Genomic DNA, 20,709 nt, shown 5'->3' with positions numbered 1-20,709 from the left:
AAATTGACGGGGAAATGGGAAAAGGTTGATCCAATCGCACATATTATTTATATTCATTCGTTTCAATATTTTGTGATAACGTACGCGTTACCTTTGCGATAAAAATCGTTGTCTAAAGACTGACTGTTTGCGGACTCGAATTAAAATGAGATATCGACTTTTACTTATTCTAATCCCTATGACGTCACCCCTAATCGTTGACAAGGAGAAAGTTCACGAAAAACAATCCAACGTTCGTTCCGTTGGTCGACTTGCGCTCATCGGCTGCGATTTGTTTTTTTGTATATACGTGTAAGAGCGCGCGCACTGAGCGTCGCGCTGCATTGTTAAGATAGCTCTTTTTTAAACGTTGTTGCTCTGTTATTTTTAAATAAAATGCTTAAGAAAAAGAACATGACACGTTTCTGCTTTTCCTACTCAGTGAAAGTCTACTATCGATTTCATCGTCGTTATTTTCGCGCGTATGCCAGAAAGTGCCAAGGCAATTTAATAAATCAAGGTAACGAGACGAGTTTAGATTAATTATGTGTAATTAAGCAGCACTGCTCTCATTTGCGATAATGACGAGCGACCCGAGTGAGCCTGAAATATCATATCAGTCATGGTCTGTATCAGTTATGTTATAAATATCGTATCAGTTATGGTCTGCATATGAAATATGCAGATAGCGCAAATGTTTATTCTAATTAATTAATAACGGATCGTTTTATATTCGTCAGCCATCTGCTCAATTTTGATGACTCATATGATATAGGGAAAGAAATTACATTTTATTATGTATTGTTTAAATGTGTCATTTTATATTATAGAATTTATAATAATTTATAATAATTAAATTATATATCATAAAATTATTGTTTGTTAAATGTATATTTATTTCCAAAATCAACTGAAGGAAATTAGTTTAATGTGTCTTTTAGAGGTATGTAAATGTCATTTATAGGCTTTAAATATGATTACTTTGCAAACAACACCGTAATATAAAATAATTATTGGCTGATTACGCAGGTAAAGTCATTTTTGATGTTTTAATCAAGTGGGAAATTTGTGTTAGCGATAATAGTAGTTAATCAACTATCGATTGCAATCCGTACGCGTTTCCCTACAAGTTTTAGAACGAGAGGAACTCGTGGTAGCGGCTTTCACTGCAATTTTCGATAAAAGCATCGGGAATTCCGTGGAAAGTGAACGTTAGATTGATTCGCTTGCAATTGACGCGATCATCATGATCGCACGCGGCAAATCACCCGCGACACATCAACAACATCATTGCCAGATCCAACAAAATAAATTGAACGATTCCTGCACTTCATAATGAGAAATGCATAATAAGAAATAAAGATAAAACAATAAGAAACAAGATGCAATGTGCAAATGAAAATATATCTAAGATAAAACAAGAAGATGAACAAGAAAGTTTATCTTAAACAGGAAAGCAACATTAAGCGATATAATACGTTATTATTAGTTATGTTCCATTAATTACTAATAATAATGTTTCAAGAGCATTCAATCAAGAGTACTTAGAAACTTTCTTTCTTTAATTATAAGTCTACAATGACTCAGTGATCTTTCGTCGCATAGAAAAATCGTGTCACTTAAATCTACGTTCTGCGCAAATGTTGACAGCTTCATAGCTGGAATTTCAACTGTGAGGCTGGAAATTCCAGAAATTTAAAGAAAGCGCAAAGTAAAAGCAACACTTCCATTAGCGAGAGATTTTTTGAAGATACCATACGTACTTCCGCATTATTACGAATTCGTGGCCCGGTCAGGAAGCCGAGTATCCAATATCCTCGTTGAGGAAACAAAATGATTGGAAACACGTAATTGTGCTGGCGGTCGGATATGAGGTGTTACGTACTCGCGGTGATCGCGAGTCAGTTCCAGAATCATGCCATCCACGGCATCCTGGTGAATGGTGTGGGGTATCATTCCAAAGAATAGTGGGGTTGTTCTTGTCTCCCTGCGCGGGCGGTATATAAGCTGGCGATCAAAAGAATTTATCCCGAGTGCACTGCTGATTCATGGACGACAAAGGCGTCTACAAGCTTAAGCGATGCAAACGATTGTACGTAACAAAAAGTTGTAAAAAAATTACCCAGCTGTCTCTCAATGAAGTAACGCGATGTCACGCGCACGAATGTCGCGTTTTAGCTTTGCAGTTGTCTCGAGACCGTAGCTTGACTGCCTCTACTTAAGTGAACTCACAACGTTGACGAAATACTGACGTTGTTCTGTGCTATTTGTGCCGCGCATAGTTTCCCGTTGCTCAAAAAGGCCGGGATTGGTAGAGAGAAAGTATTTCGACAATGTTCTCGGTGATGTTTGTAGTTTATCTGCAATTCTCAGTGATGTTCACTATTGCTGTTTGTTTAAGATTATGCTGCTGGGGGTGGTTACCTGCTCCTACAGTTCTGAATGGGGCTTCGGTGGTCATGGCGATGGAGAACTCACGCTAGGAGAGATTTCCATAGACCATGGCTTAGGTGGTCTTGAGCTGGGAGGAACAGGTTTGGATAAATGGTTCTTGGGTTCGAATTTACTATAATAAATGCATAATTTAGTCTTTCGTAAGTGCGCCTTTTACTTATAAATCGTGAATTAGCGACAACGCTGTCAACGTAGTTCGCTTATTATAGCACGTGATGTTGCAGCTTGTTATACTAACTGTTATACACGATTTGTCAGCACAAATTTTTCATGAGTAAATATCAGTGGATGCTTTTGAATTTCAGGCGGTCATTCTTTGGAATTCTTGGGCAACTCGCTACTTAATAAAGTTAGCGGTTGGCATTCTTCTTACGGCGATATCGGCGGTTCTCATGGCCACTTAATCCCCGTTGTCAAACATATCGGTAACGTAAATCGCGTAAAGATTTTAATATAACACTATATGTATATGTACATATTAATTGTTTAGTAACATTAAGTATTAACGCATTAAACATTAACAAAGTTGTGTTTTGAACCAAATTAATTATAAAAAATTTATTAATTCCAAAATAAAAAGTAATTTAAAAAACTTTAACTAGATAATACTTTAACAAAATTAAACTTTGAAAATACGTAATAATTGTACAAAACTTATACAGATCAGATGGGGTTATTAAATTATTAAATTATAGATTATTAAATTATTTGACAATATATCTGAATCAATCTGAATCAAATTCTGTTGCTTGTAATATCATAATATTTTATAATTAATAATAATATAATTTAATAGTGTAAATTTTTTAATAGTATAATTTTTCTTTTGCATGGACGATAGGAATACCGACGATCAAGAAAGTACCAATCAGTGTTCCACATCCAGTGGTGGAAACGGTTCCACAGCCATACCCTGTTGCCGTAGTGGTACCGAAGCCCGTGCCATACGCGGTAATTGCGGCATAATTAGTTTCAGCTGGAAATTAGCTTCACAATAAGATCACTCTCGCCATTATTCTCCCTCTTCTCCTCCTGAAGTCTGTCTGCTATGTTCGCAGGTGGAGAAGCCGATAATTAAGACGGTCGAGAAAAAGATACCGACACCCGTCGAGAAAATAATTCCGATTAAAATCGAAAAGCCGGTGCCGTTTCACGTGGTGAAACATGTGCCGGTGCCGGTCGAGAAGCCAATTCCAATCAAGGTCCCGATCTACAAGACTATCGTGCACAAAGTCAAGGGCCACAAATCGCACTGATCATAAATCTGCGCGGATTACACTGATTCACCGATCGTACAAGTACTGCGATATTCAATCTTATTGTTATAGTTGTTGATGTCTCTTTTGTACTTTTTATGTTTAATCGAGGATGCATGTACACTGTGTAAAAAGAAAAAAGATTTTGCATCATAATACGTTATTTATTTAAGTGTTGACAGCAACAAAATAGCATGTTCTTTATTTCCATATCCGAGTTTCTAAATGCCTGTTTCCATAAAATAAACGTTTATACACGGCACGTAGTTACCCAATCATTTCTCGTGTTACGTTACAGCTTGCCTGATACTAAACTCTAATATGACGCGGAAATCACTATCGGAAATAAATCACGTTTTATTGAATCTCTTATCAATATGCATTAGCAACGCCGCGCCGTCGCGCAAGACGCGAACAAATCGACGAGCAAAAATCGCGATATTCTCACTTAAACGGCAGCTTCGGTAATTGAATCCGCCACTTGAAATCTCGTAGCAAATCGAGAGGCGCGACGTTAACGGCCAGCGAGCTCGTTATTTTTACGATCACGTCATCGTAAATTCTTCAGATCTGAGAGTATCGCATCATATGTCATGAGAACTTAACATCAATTTCTCAGACGATGAGATTGATCTCGTGAAGATCAAGCCGTCTACTAACGAACATTATTAGGCCAGTCACGGTATAATGAACGACATGTGAATTTCATCGATCCCGGGATGGGTACCAGAGCTGCATGCTCAACGTGCGACTCGCGTCATTTCCTGCGTCTAACGTGGAAATACCGAGAGCGAAATGACGCGAGACAATCGACGCGGAACTTCAGCGCGGCTCGATCATTCTTGCACAACGAGGTGTTTGAGCTGATGATTTAGCGCTCCGTTTGAGCAGTTCTTAAAATAATTCTTACGACACGACCGGATATCCGCGTAAAAAATTACTTCTCGGACCACTATTAATAAAATACTGTTACCGTGAAGAATTAATTTCCGGAAAATGCGTTATTCACGTGTGTAGAACAGTATGTGTATGCGTGTGTATGTGTGTGTGTGCGCGCGCGCGCGCGTGTGTGTATGCTGAGAATAAAGAGCTCTCTGTGCAGGTTCTATCTACAATTTCTTAAACTGTGCTCTGTGCTTAGTAATGCTCAACGTGCTTAAATCTACTTAGCAGTATCGTCAGGACACATATCCGCATTTCACTTTCTGGTTTCCGTGTATTTCCTCAGTAGCTTTATCCGCATTTACGCACTACACACAATATCGCGTATGATACTGTTTGTCTAATTGCAAAAGTAAGACAGAAGTAACAGGGGATCTCGCGTCGCGAAAGAATTGACATGGCGAAAGTGAAATATATATATAAATCCCATTTTCCCCCTTTCATTTGGTGGAAAAGTTCGCGCGAAGGATACCATTTAATCGTAACATCCCCCTCGAAGCGTGGAGATAATCGACGAGCGTGAAGAACAAATGGAACAAATAAAGCGAGTTAAAAGAGATTGCATAACGCCAATGTCTTCCTGTAAGCTCGCAAAGAAAGGAAAAGAAGAAAGAAAATACAAGAGTGGCGAGCACAAACGCGGCAGCGATAAAAAGTAGCAGCGAAAGGGAAGTCCGCAAACCACTTCTTCGTCCAATCGCAGTGGTCGCTCGGCCGTAAAAGGAAGAACAGCGATTTCTCATACAATACCACCTGAAAAAAAGAAAAAAGAAAGAAAAAACGTGGAAAAGAAAGAAACGTAAACCTTAACGTTTTAATCCGAGCGGCATTCTCGCGGCGATAATGATAATGACCGCGGTCGCGCGGTTTTATTTCTTCATTTCCGATTATGCGCATCCCTCTGAGGTCGGGCCGTAATGCCCGCCATTAAACCGTTTTAATTTTCATGACTCAGCGATGGCATCAACGGGCGTAATACGAGAGCGAACAGCGACGATTTCGTTCCGTCCGGTCTGCCGCGATCGTTCCATAAACACAATTTTGCATATGCATTATCATGTTCATTATCATGTGCATTATAACGCGTAGCCGCGGGTGACATCGTAATTGCGTGCTTTTCCGGCGCGGAAGGGAATCTGACTTGCTTTAATTACGGGGGAGGGCCAGGATCGATCAAGCAAATTTGTGTATGCGCGAATAACCACGGGCAGTTCGAGCGGAATCAGGAAAAGATTTAATAACCTGATTTAATAGTTAATGTACGCGCGATCACTGCTTGTACAAGTATGAAAGGCACCTCTTTTTTGCGGTACAATCGCGCTGATTGGCGGCGGCAGAGCACACAAATCGGTTTTGAACTTTACTTTCGCCGCGGGCTTCTTCCCCTGCTGCGAAAACTTTTTCTTTCCACTTCCTTCCTCCATATTAACGGTAGATTCATTGATTTATTTCCGGCTCGTTATTACACCGCGTTTGCGTGAGAAGAGTTAAGAGACCCCAGTAAGGTGGATGAATCATATCCCAATTTTTTACATCAAATCTCTTTCAGAAGGCTAATGTCTCCTCTTTTTGTAGGTACGAAATGCTTGTGCCGCACGTAAAGGAAGAAATCCATTATATCTAGATTCTTATATTATTATGCATATATTTGTAATACCTTATATTTTATATTTGTATATTATGTTGCAATTATTTCTATATAATTTATATTTTTTATTTATATGACATTGTAATATCAATACTATAAAAATATATCGCATATTATAAAAATGTGCTTCTTCGTCCTGTTAGATTAATTAATTATTTAAATAATGCAGTTTTAATTTACTGAAGATAATAGAGATACACACATATAAACTGATACTATTATGATATTATCATTTCTGAAAACTACAAGAGACAAAGATCGAGTGGTTTAAATGCAAGATTTCCATCAATGTCGAGGAACATGATCGACTGGAGTAATACTTTCTCCAACGCTGAGGTTACAGATCAGGGCTTCGTTGGTCATTGCCATGTATATCGAGAACAATTGAGATCTAACTGAACCATCAGTCTGAGCCATAAACTTATAGTATAAATCTATGGTCTGAGCTGCGTCTTGAGTGACAGTGACATCGTGAATCTCCACGATGATGATCTTATATCGTACGATCGTAGATTCGTTCAATTTTCCATGGAAGGCAAATTAGTGACGTTGCTTTACCGTCGACACTAATTGAGATGAACTCCTTCGTTCCAGAGTCGCTCCGAGTAGTTTCTCCGCAAATTAGAAACGTGCATGTTTTTTTCTCATGCGAATGACGAATCTGTATGAATAATTAGTTAATCAGGAAAGCTCGTAGAGTAACAATGTACGCTTCGGAAAGAACCGATACGAGATTAGAACGACATTATAATGATAAACTGCAGGCCATTCCTTCGCCATTAAATGTTTTTCCGCGCTTGTCAGAACGTTCACTTTAATTAAAGGTTTTTGTATCGAAATAACTTGGAAAGCGCGCTCCGTGCTGATTGATGCACTCCGTTGCATCAATCAACACGCGAAAATAATTGAAAAAGTGTCTTGACACAGTAAACGTATGATAAACAATTGATTATTAAAATGTATTAAGATATATTCATGGAATATACTTTTATGGGGTATGGCGTAATGTATTATAAAACAGAACAACAATTGTGACTAATATTTGTCTCAGTCAATCTTAATTCTTCTTCTTCATTGTGACTGATGTCTCAAGAATCTTTGCATGAGACATTTTTATATGTGTAAATTTGTAAATTTTTATATTTATAAATTTATTCTTCAAAGTGTCGTCATCGTAAAAGGTGTTTATGGAATTATCTGCTTATTATTTTTTATTCATCAAATGGATCACGTCGTGCAATATGTTTCTCGTTACTAAACTCATTTTTTAACCAGTTTCACGCCACCTTTCACAATTGAGTACGTTTCGATCGGCGTTCCGCGCGAAACCCTTTCACGGGGCGTTGTGCTTCATACTTTCATTCCGACGTGTCGAAAAATCGTATCGTCTTTTCACATTTCTCTCGACAGAGATGTGCTTCACGTTCACTTCCTGGTGAGTCCAAAAGCTGCGCGCAGAGGGAACGTCGGCACCTCGCTGCGCGACTGCCGCACGGGATGCACTCCGTGCAAGTGAACGGAAATCGAATTCGCATATCCGGGCGCTCCGACCTTCACCGAGGCGTGTCGGCGTCGCGGAAAAAGATCAATGATAATTTTGATCCCGCGGGAATTAATAGCATGAATCGCTCGTAACGTCGATTGCACGCTCGCTCGAATTTTCGGGTCATTCACGTCGTAGCTATCTAATTTATGCGACCACTCCACATGGGAATCGGACTCCACATCGGGAAGTCTCCGAGAGCGTACACCGAGGCGTTCACTTCCGGTAAACGTTCCGGGACACGTTCACGCTCGCCCGAAGCTATCCACGCAATTCACATTCACCCCGTCTTACTTTTTGCACGGTTACCCGCGGAGTGCATGATTTCCTCTCCAACAATGGAATTGAAGCCGCGAGAATCGCGATGCTAGCTTTCTTAACTGTATTAACAGTCGCGTCCGAAATAATGACTGTTTCATCGCATCAGCATAGGATAAAGAAATTGCAACTACGTGTTTGATGAAGTGTTTACGCTGTTATGATGAATCATGTGAAAAATGACGAGGCGACAATGCAATTACGAATTTTACGACCGTGAATCGCGCATGCAATTTTATATTCATGTAGCTTCGTAACTTTATGGAAAATATTTTGAATTTTGCGTATATATAGAACGAAGCAAGGAATAGAAATTGATGAATAGATACATAAAGAGTTTTCTACGAAGTAAATTTACATGATTTCGAGTGATTTACAACTTTTATATTAAATATTCGGGAAATTAAAAAAAAATTGTATTTATACAAGAGAGAAAGTGAATACAAACGAAAGCCGAATACACTGTGAGGCGCTTCCTAATTTTGCAAAAGAAAAAAAGTAAATTTGCGCAAAGTGGCGCAACTGAGTCATGGATTGTTACCGTCTGCGCTTTCTCTGTTTCCGACGTTTTATAATATACATAATCACCGTGAGAGACTTCCGCGAGAGAACTACACGGTGCAATGGACCGTACGTCAAAAGAAGAAGGTAATGGCACACGTACATTCTTTTCATACTTGTCGGTGATAGAGCCTTTTCCAATATGTGACTACTGTTGCGTATGATGTATATTGCAACGTAATATATTCTGGGAAGGGTTGATAGTCTATGGCAGGATTTTAGTGAAAGGTGGTAGAATCGAAGTAAGTATATAAGCCCCGACCTTTGGGACATACGGTCACTCGACGCTCGACTCCATGCACCACCATTAGCCCCATAAAGACATCAACATGAATCAGATAGTAAGAGTTCAGGCATTAATCTGCATGCTGTGAAATAAATATGTGTTATACTGTGTTAAATATAGTTGACTGATCAAATTTGAAAGTGTCAGTTTTTAAATAAAAAAAAGCGAAATATATTTATTAGAGTTGAATTTCTATATTGTGCAGTAATGATGCAATTAATAATAAAATTAATATTATTTTGAGATATATTTACAAATTAACTCCAGAAATTACTTCGCCAGTGTTGTTTAATGTAAACAATTCAATTGATTGACCGTATCTAATTTACATTGTGCCAGCTACGGTCAATCAATTGAATTGTTTACATTATATTTACAACTTTTTTATGAAATTTTTCTTAAAATTTGATTAGCACCAATTTGATTATTTGATAGTATCTTTAGCTGTAACATTAATGCTAAAAGAATGAAAATTTTAACGTATGCATGTATTAATCAAACTGTATTGTGTATACAAATTTCGATATATTGCAGATTCTCTTATTGAGTCTCGCCTCATTCGGCATGGTGTTGGCTGGCCATCTCGACGAGGACCATGGTGGTTCAACGTACGAAGAGAAAACAAAGACCATAGAAATACCGATTATTAAGAAATATGGTAATTTTACATTAAAATTTTTCATTAATAAACTAATTAAAATTTATTAAATTTTTTTGAATTATTTTCTTCACTGCACTACTTGTACTCGAACACAAAATTGTTTAGAAGAAAGAGATACTATTTAACTTTCTTCATTTCAGCTATACCTATTCCACACCCTGTACCTGTCGAGGTGCCTAAGGAGATCAAAATACCGGTGCCTCAACCCTATAAGGTACCGATCGAGATTCCTCATCCTTATCCAGTCGAAGTCATCAAGCACGTCGAAATACCCATTGAAAAACCCGAGCCTGTCGTCGTCGAAAAGCATGTAAGTATAATTAGAATTTTTAATTTTTAATAGCTCCTCACTATATAATTGTATAGCCTTATTATACAATTTGTGATCAACAGGAAAATAGAATCAATAACAATTAACATGTAAAATTTTACGTAACAGATATATAATTGTACAATTTATTATTTATTATAATTATTCTACAGGTTCCTTACATAGTGGAAAAACCGTACCCCGTCTATGTGGAAAAGAAATTCCCTGTGCCAGTGGCGAAACCATATCCCGTCCACGTGCCGATTTACAAGCACGTGATCCATTATACGTCTAAGGGCAAAGGGTGGCATTAAGCCTCACGGATGTTAGGTATTGTCTATAAATCGCGTTCCTGCATCAAGAGCTTCTTCATCAGGACAATCCCTTGCAGTCGAAATGATGCATGAATGCAACTTTCCTTCATCCGGACCTTTTTGCGATGCTACGAGGAGTTCACGAGATCATTTAAATAATTAGAGATTTAAATAATTCTGTTGTAAGGCTCGTCGATCAAAACGGAAACAGGATGTCAACGCGTGCATTTAGACAATTCACCGAGCGCGGAAATTTATGGAATTGCGCGTCGGTGTGTAGATAGTTTTGTTATATATTTTCCTTTTTTTACTATTGTTAAGTTTGTATTGTCTTTATATGAAATCGTACTCGTTTCGTTGACTGTCAATAAACGATGTCAATCATACGTATTCTGTCCAATTGTTAATCCAAGTATTAATTAAGTAAATGTGATCTCATTCTGTGTAATACATAAATACATAAATTCACTTACATATTTATGCTGCATTAAATTTTGAAGACTATAATCAAGAACAAGTTTACGCATGAAAGCGCAAGATTGAGCCGGAAACTTGTCAATCTCGCTTGACGTAGTACTTGACTCGCCAAATACTTGCAGTTCTAATTAAAGAAACGCACACAATGCAAATACATAAAGTAATACTTTCACGAATCGCCACACATTCACAGATATATCATAACTACATTACACAAAAGTAAAGAATAATCTTAAAAATTAAGACGACTAAACGATTTACCGCACATATAAGATAAAAGAACAACCGAAACATCCAATTACCATAAATATCACCAAACCATCAGTTTAAACATCATTCCCCGCCTCCCTGAACGGTGATTAGAGAGCGGAAACTCAGGAGATCGACTGACTTCGTGATAACGAACAACGAGAAACTCATATCCGCTCTCCTGTCCGATTCGGAATAAGTTCTTCCGGTATGAGAGACCGTCACGCCTTCCTGTGCAAGAGACGAAGAGGAACGACAAGAAAAGTACGTATAACCCACTGTTTCATTTTCTCGGCCAGATCACCCAGATTAGGCTCGAGGGCTGCAGGGAGAGGGGGAGGAGGTCGCACGCGCGCGCGTCCGATCTCGATTCACCATAAAGATCGTGCACGTTCTTACACCGACAAGTGTGAAACCACTTTTACTTGGGATGCACTTTCACTGTTCCGCTCGGCGATACGGATAGCATCGCGCGCGCAGGATTCAAATTGGCTTCAAATCGGTCTCGCTCCCTCTCGCTGTCATGTGCGACCACACCCTTGTGAGGTGTACGACGCCTTTCATAGATCGGCACGTACGATCGAGCGATCTATGCCGATCTAGCGCGTGGAACGAATCATCCGATCAAGTCGATCGCGCTGAAGCGCGCGAGTTGCACCGTTTATGAGTTGTTTGCTTCTAATTATAAATAATAAATAACAAAAATGAAATAGAAAAACATTAAATACGAATGTAATGTCGTTATCAAGCAAGATGTTTTAAAAGGATTTTTATTGCAATTGTTATTAACAGATGTTTTATAATAAATCTAGAGAAAATGATAATTTAATATTTGTATATAAATAATCAACTTAAATGACTTTATTCAATCGTAAAACGTTTTATTTAATAAATCAAACGTCGGCATTTCAGCCAACTGCAATCATGCAATGTTCGTTCACAGATTGTTGAACACGCAAACTGGACCATGACATTACCACATTTATGCGGATCGCTTATCTTCATCTATCGCCGATACACGCAACTCGGCTATGATAATGGAAGAACGATGCCTGAGAAACGATTGCGTGCACCACCAATGCCGGAGATTCTTTCCCTCTCTCTCTTTTTCTCCTCGCATCGAGAAGCATTTTATTACCTGATTCATCAGAGGAAGACTAAATCGTCAAGCAGTAATAAAAATAACAAAGCGTGTAGGCTATCATTATACATCACGCTCGTATCTTCTTCTCTTTGTCTTCTCAGTAATAACTAGTTCAAACATATGGCTGTGACTTATTTCGATTTTTATTGCTACATTCCATTCTATTATAGTTTACTACGAATTTCCGGTCTATAAGAAAGTTGTAATACATACTTAGCGTGCGGATGAAAAAGTATTTACAACAGATATGATCTCTTTATGAATCACATTGACGTAGGTGATCATGTTCATCAATTATCTCTCAACGATTCCCCAAGTCGCATTTATCAAACGCGATTTCGTTACGCTACTCAAGCTCAAGTACAGGTAGCGGTGCTAATTAAAAACGATCTTCTCATTCTGCCAACTGCTGTCATGACACGATCACGAGCATGACGAGGATAATTAATTCGCGGACGCGGATAGCTCGCTATTCACCAAGAAATTCAGAAGGAATCATCGAGATCAGATGTATTGTAGTTCATCTATCTGGCGTAGGGTCTGGATATAACACTGCCAAGTCATATCTCTATAAATAGTTAACAAACTCATCCCTATTTAAGTTATTAAAATCGTTACTTATACATGGGTGACGCACGAATTTCCGCATGGATTCCGTCGCCTATGTATGAGTTTTTAACACAACTTAAGTAAGACAGATTTTATCAACTGTTTATCGAGACTGGATGAAAATAAGTTGAAACACATTATTTGTATAACGCATATTAATTTAAATGAATTTAAATATATATTAATATATAATGTTTAATTAATTTAAAAACCAAATTAACGTTATCACGAGTCCGCGCTCAGAACAGGCTAGACTAATTTAAGTAATGAGCTGGTCTAATTTATAAAATTAATTCTAAGCGAAGCTAATTCACCTGCGTTCCGGAGTTGGTGAACGTCAGAAGGATCGTCCGGGAGACTGGACCACTCTCTGTCTGATATTCGCACACAGATGCACAGTAGGCACTTGCATATACAAACGTGTATCCCAACACAGCGGGCAATCGAAGTCAATGTAATGAGGAGAAGGGAGAAAGTAGTGCCGGTATATAAAGAGTTGGCCGTGACTTTGAAAGCATCGCAGAGTCTGTCGCACGGACGCACGGGATCTCATAGAATCGATTGTCACGGTGCCTTGAAGCGCGAGCTCACCAGTTATGAAGCTGTTTGTGAGTACCTCTTCCAAAAGTTTTTGATATCAGATCGACTATAATGTCATCGTGAATCTCATGATCTTTATCATTAATTATGTCATCATGTAAGTTAGATTCTTTTGTAAAGAGCAAATCATACGTTGTAAATTATTGGAGTTTTGTATTTAGCATTTATTGATTAATTAAGAATGTTATTCTTTGGATATTTTATAACAATGTGATTATTCAATTTTTACGATCGATTTTCTAAAAGATATTTCGATTGTTCGTATGATGCTATTAAAGTTACTGTCGTTATCAATTTCCATGCAGCATAATCGCTTTTTTTTAATTATAATGATAGCCGTGTCTGTCCAAGTCTAATTTAATCAACTCGATTTTTGTGAGCCACAGTCACGTGAAAATGTTCCTTAGAAGAGAAAAATAGTGAAATATTTTTCTTTTGAGAAAGAAATACGATGTCGCAATTAAGCCAGTCTAAACGTGACAGGACGGCAATTAGTTATTTATTACGAAATTGCCGCGCTTTGCGTGACACCATTCCGAACATGGCCTGCTGAGATAGCAAGTAGGGTAGATAGCGAGTGATCTGTGCATTCGAGCGGACAGCCTCGTGAAACTGCTACCAGAAGAAGAGTTTAAGATCGCGGTTAGAAAGCGCATGGAGATCAGGCATCCCAACGATATTCTCGTTGGAAAACTTGGCTTTTAACGGTGGCTCATTCATGCTCGCAGGTGTTAGCCACCATGGTGGCCGTGGTATGGGCCTCCCTCGAGGAGGAGCACGGCGGAACTACCTATCACGAGACGTCGAAACCGGTGGAGATACCGATCTACAAGAAATACGCGATACCGATCCCGCACCCGGTGCCAGTCCCGGTCCCTCAGCAAATTAAGATTCCAATACCGCAGCCCTATCAGGTCCCCATTGCAGTCCCACATCCAGTCCCCGTAGAAGTCGTTAAGCACATCGAGATTCCGGTGGAGAAGCCGGAGCCGTACGTTGTGGAGAAAAAGGTTCGTGTTTTCGAAATAAATTCGCTAATAAATTCAGCTCGAGTTAGAAAAGTGTCGAACATAAAATTTCTCTATTTAATTATTAAAATAATTAATTATTCAATTTTATTTCATAATGATTAATTGTTAAAATAAAATAATTTCTCTTTTTCACGGAATATATATAATTATATTTATAATGTCATATTTTAATTAATACTAGCTATTATCAAGTATATTTTGCAATTCTCTCACGACACACATAATATAGATGTATGTAGAGAATGTTAGAATTAAATTTAAATTACATTTTTAAATTGAAAATGTTGGGATTAGCACACATGTATCAGAATATTGAGACATATTAAGAAAGAATACTCTCTGCAATTCTCTCTGGTGATATTGTTATCGAGAACGTGAATTATTGAATGTTACAACTGTTGAAACGATTTATTACGTTGCAGATCCCGTACGTCGTTGAGAAGCCATATCCAGTAACGGTAGAAAAGCACTTTCCAGTACCGATACCTAAACCATATCCAGTTCACGTGCCAGTATACAAGCACGTTTTTCACCATCAGAGCTCAGGACATGGCTGGAAGCATTAATTCATCCGAACGATTCTCTTCAGTATCGTTATGCCAAAAATAGCGACAAGTGTTATACGAATCGTAGATCGTAAGCGTTGTAATGTTTGTACATAGCTTGTTTTTATATATCTAATGTTATTTTTGTTTAAATAAATCGTTTTCCTTCGTAAATTCATCCCATGACTCATTCCTCAACCAGCATTTTAATTTCAGATTAATATCATCTTAAAAGTAATTAAGAGGCTCTTTGACAAAATAATAAACTCTAAGTAAGTAAGTTAAATAAAAATGAAAGCAAGTCACACAGCCTTAGTTTGAAAGTTTTTTGTTAAATAATTTTATTTAATATAATAAAATAATCAAATGACAATAATGCTGAAAATTAACTATTCCCATTATTACACCATAACTCCTAAATACGTGAAGAAACGATAACGTGATAAAAATAATAAAAATCATAGTGTACAATTTACAATAATACTTTTCTTCAAGTTCCCTTTTCACGTAAACTCCTTTAGTAATTTATTATCTCGACTCCAACTCTCTCAGCAATCCTCTTGCTCGCGTGGACTCGCAACGAGCGCGGGCAATAAATACTTCAGGCGTGTCCAGTTTCTTGTCAAAATGCGAATGCATCCATAATTACCGTAAATTACATATGTCAACGTTCCCACAGGCAACACCTCGGGCGATATGTCGCGTTACGGTGTCCGCCGCGGGGGCTATGGTAAATGACGATGAATAACGTCAACGACGGGGCGCAACGCGTTGCCATGCCCAAGAGGTGCACTCGCTTGCTTACGCTGTCGTAGAATTTATTCAGGAAATACCGGGGCGCGTGCGATTGCATCATGGACCTGGCGACCGCTTTTTACGCCGCTTAAGGGAATCACATTCGACTTCAGCTCGGTAAGAAACCTGCCCTCTCTAAGTGGAGCAAAAGTTTATAAAACCGAGGACCGCGACCGACGCGTCTCTAGTTCGGTCCAGGACTCTCGATCTATTGGTCGTCGCGAAATCCCAAAAAGGAAGGAAGGAAATCATGTTCAGGCTATTGGTAAGCATGTCCCGTAATATTCTTGCATGATGAATCTGGCCTGCGGAAACGAAATATTTGATTTTGGAGACGCAGAATATATTTTAATATATTTTGAATGTAAACTATCAAAAAGTGAATTTACTGGCGGATTAATCCTTCCTAAGTTATTCAGAATTTGGAATATTTTTAGAGTGCCATGTTATTCTTGAAAGATGCAGACTGATACCGATGAAAATGGCGCAAATAGAAAATACTGTCGATAAAATAAATCAAGATTTTAATGAGGACAAGATATTATACTTTGCCGTTTTTTAACGCTGCTTGGAAATATAATAATTAGTTAACATTTCCCATTCGACTTTCCGTTATTAACATAATAATCTCCTAAATAATCCAAAACTTCATGTGTATAAAACATACAATCCGAATTTCTTACTTAATGTCGCTCAGTTAACCCTGTCTTCCTCACGTCACCCGCAAACACCCTTCAGCACTGAATTCCTACTTGAACCCCCAGATACCATGTCTGATATGGCTGTCGACGGTGCGCTCGGACACCGGGATGCACACGGCCATGCCAGACGGGATGCCGTCAGAAACGGAGAAGATGTCTGACTCGATGTTACTGAAAGCAAAGAGGGACTCCATCCATCAGCCCTGCGGACCCGTCTACCCTGCGCACGTGCCCGCTTATTCACCGCCGCCCGTCTACGCTAAACCCTACGTCCAGCAGACCTACCTGAAAAAGGAGCTGGGCGTAGCTCCGTCTCACCTATCTCACCTGCAGTACATCCAACAACCACCAGCCTACGCCACCGTGGTGGCCAAACCGAGTGTCACATATGTGAAGCCGGCAGCACCAGCAGTCAACTATCACAACCCGCACCAATCGGTGCAATACATCAAGCCGATAGCACCGGTCTATCATAAACCCATGTTGTCGTACGCGCCGATCTACCAGAAGCCGCTGTACTACGCCCCCATGTATCACGGACCGATGTACCATGATCACGCGATGCCGAAGATCTTCCTGAAGAAGTACGACGTGCCGCAGGTAGTGGCGCCGATCTACCAGAAGCCGCTGGTACACGCTCCTGCGATCCAGTATGCGACGCCGAAGGTCGTCCAGGTGCAGGCGCCTCAGGTGTCTTACGTGAAGCCTGTGGTACACTCCTCGCCGCACGTCCACATCCCGCCGGTTCACAATCCTGTTATAGTTAATCCGCATTGCGTATAAGTTGATGGATCGATCATCGTAATCTGATAATTGATCGATGGAGTCTTCCGGAAAATTCGAAAATGAATGCATTGATGATGGATGATTGGGATTATTTCCCGTTTTGTAATCTGGTTCGTAATTTTCGAAAAGCGAAAAGTTAAGTAGATGAGTTATAATGGAAAATTTGGGAGGTTGTATGTAAAAATTGTAAGGAGATAAAGCAATGCGTTAATATAGCGGCAGGATTTATTGATACGTATTGCTATCACAATGGAAGAAAGCGGATCTGTCACGATCAGCGGGGAAATTTAACCGAGGCTGCAATAAAATTACTTTTCTTTTTCAATGCATTGTTTATTCTTTAGTAAATTACATTTTATGATTCACTTTATAGAACAACGCAATTTGACACAGGAACATTTCAATACTACTTTCCTTTACACGAAATACAAAAATAAAGTAGATTTGATTACTGTTAGTTTAATATTAATAGAGTCATACTGTATTGTTCTTTTCTTAGTTACGTTTTTTTCATTTTACTTGTATTTTATTTTTGCTCGAATTTTCGCATACACGTTGGAGAACGTAATATTCTACTTTATGAAACTGTCCTGCGGCATAGTAATTCGAGTAAAAGCTATGACGAAACCGTAACGGCTTCTTAAGACTATTATTATTAGTAATAACTGCATAACTATTATGCATTAGCGTTGTGTAAGAAAAAATAGAGAAAATACGTCGAATGCATGAGGAGTATTACGAAGGGAAGAAATATCGCGAGGAATCGTAATATAAATATAATATGGAATCTTCAAAGTTACAGCCTGCGCGGAAACTTGCAAGTCGAGAGTTTTCGCTACTTTTTCAAACTTTCGCCCACAGGAACAATTATGTGTATGAATTTCGTGAGGGAGTTATGGTGTGCAATCACATTACGAAGTTGCGGACATCTTCCGCTTATACATATCTAGATTGCGTCCCTCGCGAGATCATAATTCCTCGAGCCGCGGAATCCCATCGCCACACGAAACTTCGCTACGATTGTTCTCGAGGATTTCGTCAGGCACTCGCATCTCATCAAACGTTACAGAACTGTTATCATATAATTATACGGAATCCAAATTCTATTTACGAAACGTTATGTATGGTTACACGATCGCGATCGTACTTAAGAGTAACAAAGCACTCATCTAAAAGGAACTCGAGCGTAAACTCCTTTCGCAAATGCCAGAGAAACTGGGCGCATTATTTAAAAAGATCTATTAAGAGATATTAGATTTAGAACATTAAATGATATTAGTTTAACATTAAATGATAAAAAAGAATTAATTTTATCAAGTTAACATGAAATGATAAAAAAGAATTAATTTTATCAAGTTAACATGAAATGATATCTTTAATAACACTATGCAAGTACTAAAGTTATATACCGTTATAATACTGTAATGACATACCAACGATTCTCGGATAAACGAAACCAGTTGTGGGGCATGCTTTCATCGTGAGTTATCGAAAAATATCTTTTACACTTCTTTTCCTTTTATCGTATATCGATAGCAGATCAATTGCGTGAGATCGATACCGATACTGGAGCTGGATCTAATGGACGGGTGAGTTTTCCATGCAAGCCATCGCCGAGGATTTCGAAGAACCGCACAGTTTCATCACGCGCATTTTAACGTGTAACACACGACTCGGTTGCTGGAGGGTTGCGTAACTCGGCAATGAAACGGTGAACTATCCCGCCGTTTTGAAACGCGACGTACACGTGCACACTTGCGGGCGTAACCGTCCGATTTTCCCATACCCACGTAGAAGCGCGCCATATCGCGTCCACGCGAATCTACACCATGAGGCACGGATGGTAAACATCCGCCCATGGTGCACAATATTCGCATGGGCTTGCGTAACGTTACGCGACCGCCGTTGTATAAAATGGGTGCCCATGAGAAGGAGACCTCAGTTAGAATCGACCGGAGCGTCCGCGGTGAATTTCATGATGAGATACTGCGTGAGTGTGAAAATCCTTGGGAAATTGCGGAAGATCGAGTTACTTAGAAGAGAAGTTTAATTGTCGTTAAATCCCTCATTCGCATTGATTGTGAGCGAAGGAATTTCAGTCGCATTTTGCATTTTCGTGCATGGGAATTCTAATGACGAGTGATCAGAAAAGTCAATTAAAAAAATTGAATCAACTAAATCTAAAATAAGTTTTTGAATTATTTCGCAAAATATTAGTATTAACGTATAAAATCATTTGTTGAATTATTTTGCAAAATATAAATCTACGATTGCGTTATATTTTGAATTGCATTGGGAGAGAGAGAGAAGCATTGTGCAAATATCGTGCGAAAAATTTCGAGCAACGGGATCCTCTGTTTTTTTAATACGTTTATACAAAACACTTGAATTTATTGTGTTACAGTTGTTTCTGTTGGTCGTCGCTGTTTGCGAAGCGGGTAGGATACCTAGAGGGGTGGTTCACGAACCGAACTTTCAGGCGATTTATCACGGCCATGGTGCTACCAGCTATCAAAATGTGCAGGTTGACAGTCACGATAGCATAATAGTGCCGACGAATTATGGGGACCAGGCGGAGCTTCTGGATTTGAAGGACCATGAATACCATCAACCGATTATTCCAATTGTAGAGACTCACAACGATGTAGATCACATCGATATATCCGATTCAGGTACATAGAATATTTGAAATACTTGAAACGTATAATAAAGTAGTCTTGGCACATATAAATACAATTAATATGTTCAATTTATATTTTTTTTGTATTAGAATTATGTTATATAAATATATGAGTTAAATATATAAATTTCATGAGTCGTAAAAGAAAACTTATTATTAGTAGTTTAGAACAAGAGGAAGATTGGTGTCATGTAACTTTGAGATAAAGAGATGTGCTTCAAGAATTAGTACATATTGCGTCTTGCGTGACGATAATTGTAAGTAATTAAAACATTGTTTTCAGCTCCGTACGAAGAATTCACCATTGCCGATGTTAAGCTCAAGTCAGACGTGCTCAGCCATTATCTTGATCACGACGACGACAAACACGACTTCGATTTCCATTTACGGAAATGATTAAGGGAATATTATGTTCAAATTGAAAGGCAGTTTTATTTTTCATCTGATTAATTTAGGCAAAATTTAATTAAAAATTATGGGAATCTCGAGTGCTTGACAGACTCATTGCGCCGTCTAATAGTTAAAGAAATTAAATGCATTTTGTAAAATAATTTCCTTTATATCTTATCAATTTTATACTTTGTTGTTAATAGTTAATAGTAACACAATTTTCACGGCAATGAAAATTTTTATCAATGCGCAGACAATGCAATCTAGCCTAGGGGAAAATAATTGCAAACTAATTGTGGCTCGTAATCTTTTTATTTCATCTTGCTCCTTTATATCCAATATAGATATATTATATATATATATATATATATATATATATGTATGTATAGGATGATATAATAATTTATGTAAATAACATTGTAATTATAAT

The 20,709-nt window shown here is 38.4% G+C and overlaps 4 protein-coding genes across 4 annotated transcripts; all 4 read left to right on the top strand.

Moving 5' to 3' along the window:
• The first annotated feature begins 1 nt into the window (after window position 1).
• LOC105277605 (valine-rich protein) lies at window positions 2–5,394 on the top strand. Its single transcript, XM_026971302.1, has 4 exons — window positions 2–2,513; window positions 2,739–2,858; window positions 3,275–3,384; window positions 3,492–5,394. Exons 1-4 carry the CDS (start codon window positions 2,384–2,386, stop codon window positions 3,687–3,689), a joined length of 558 nt encoding a protein of 185 aa, XP_026827103.1. The 5' UTR covers window positions 2–2,383; the 3' UTR covers window positions 3,690–5,394.
• Window positions 5,395–8,960: 3,566 nt separating this feature from the next.
• On the top strand, window positions 8,961–14,948 carry LOC105277606 (proline-rich protein 4). The gene is made up of 7 exons (XM_026971049.1): window positions 8,961–9,042; window positions 9,522–9,645; window positions 9,789–9,958; window positions 10,132–10,265; window positions 13,332–13,359; window positions 14,080–14,361; window positions 14,805–14,948. Exons 1-7 carry the CDS (start codon window positions 9,031–9,033, stop codon window positions 14,946–14,948), a joined length of 894 nt encoding a protein of 297 aa, XP_026826850.1. The 5' UTR covers window positions 8,961–9,030.
• An 811-nt stretch (window positions 14,949–15,759) lies between these two features.
• Window positions 15,760–17,533, top strand: LOC105277607 (repetitive proline-rich cell wall protein 1-like). The gene is made up of 2 exons (XM_011336068.2): window positions 15,760–15,987; window positions 16,487–17,533. The coding sequence occupies exons 1-2, from the start codon at window positions 15,973–15,975 to the stop codon at window positions 17,204–17,206; spliced, it is 735 nt and encodes a 244-aa protein (XP_011334370.1). The 5' UTR covers window positions 15,760–15,972; the 3' UTR covers window positions 17,207–17,533.
• Window positions 17,534–18,103: 570 nt separating this feature from the next.
• LOC105277608 lies at window positions 18,104–20,585 on the top strand. The gene is made up of 3 exons (XM_011336069.3): window positions 18,104–19,199; window positions 19,614–19,881; window positions 20,173–20,585. Exons 1-3 carry the CDS (start codon window positions 19,050–19,052, stop codon window positions 20,283–20,285), a joined length of 531 nt encoding a protein of 176 aa, XP_011334371.1. The 5' UTR covers window positions 18,104–19,049; the 3' UTR covers window positions 20,286–20,585.
• Window positions 20,586–20,709: the final 124 nt, after the last annotated feature.

The sequence above is a fragment of the Ooceraea biroi genome, chromosome 7 (assembly GCF_003672135.1).
Source record: "Ooceraea biroi isolate clonal line C1 chromosome 7, Obir_v5.4, whole genome shotgun sequence".
Classification (NCBI taxonomy): domain Eukaryota; kingdom Metazoa; phylum Arthropoda; class Insecta; order Hymenoptera; family Formicidae; genus Ooceraea; species Ooceraea biroi.
This window is presented reverse-complemented; position numbering and strand designations above follow the sequence as displayed.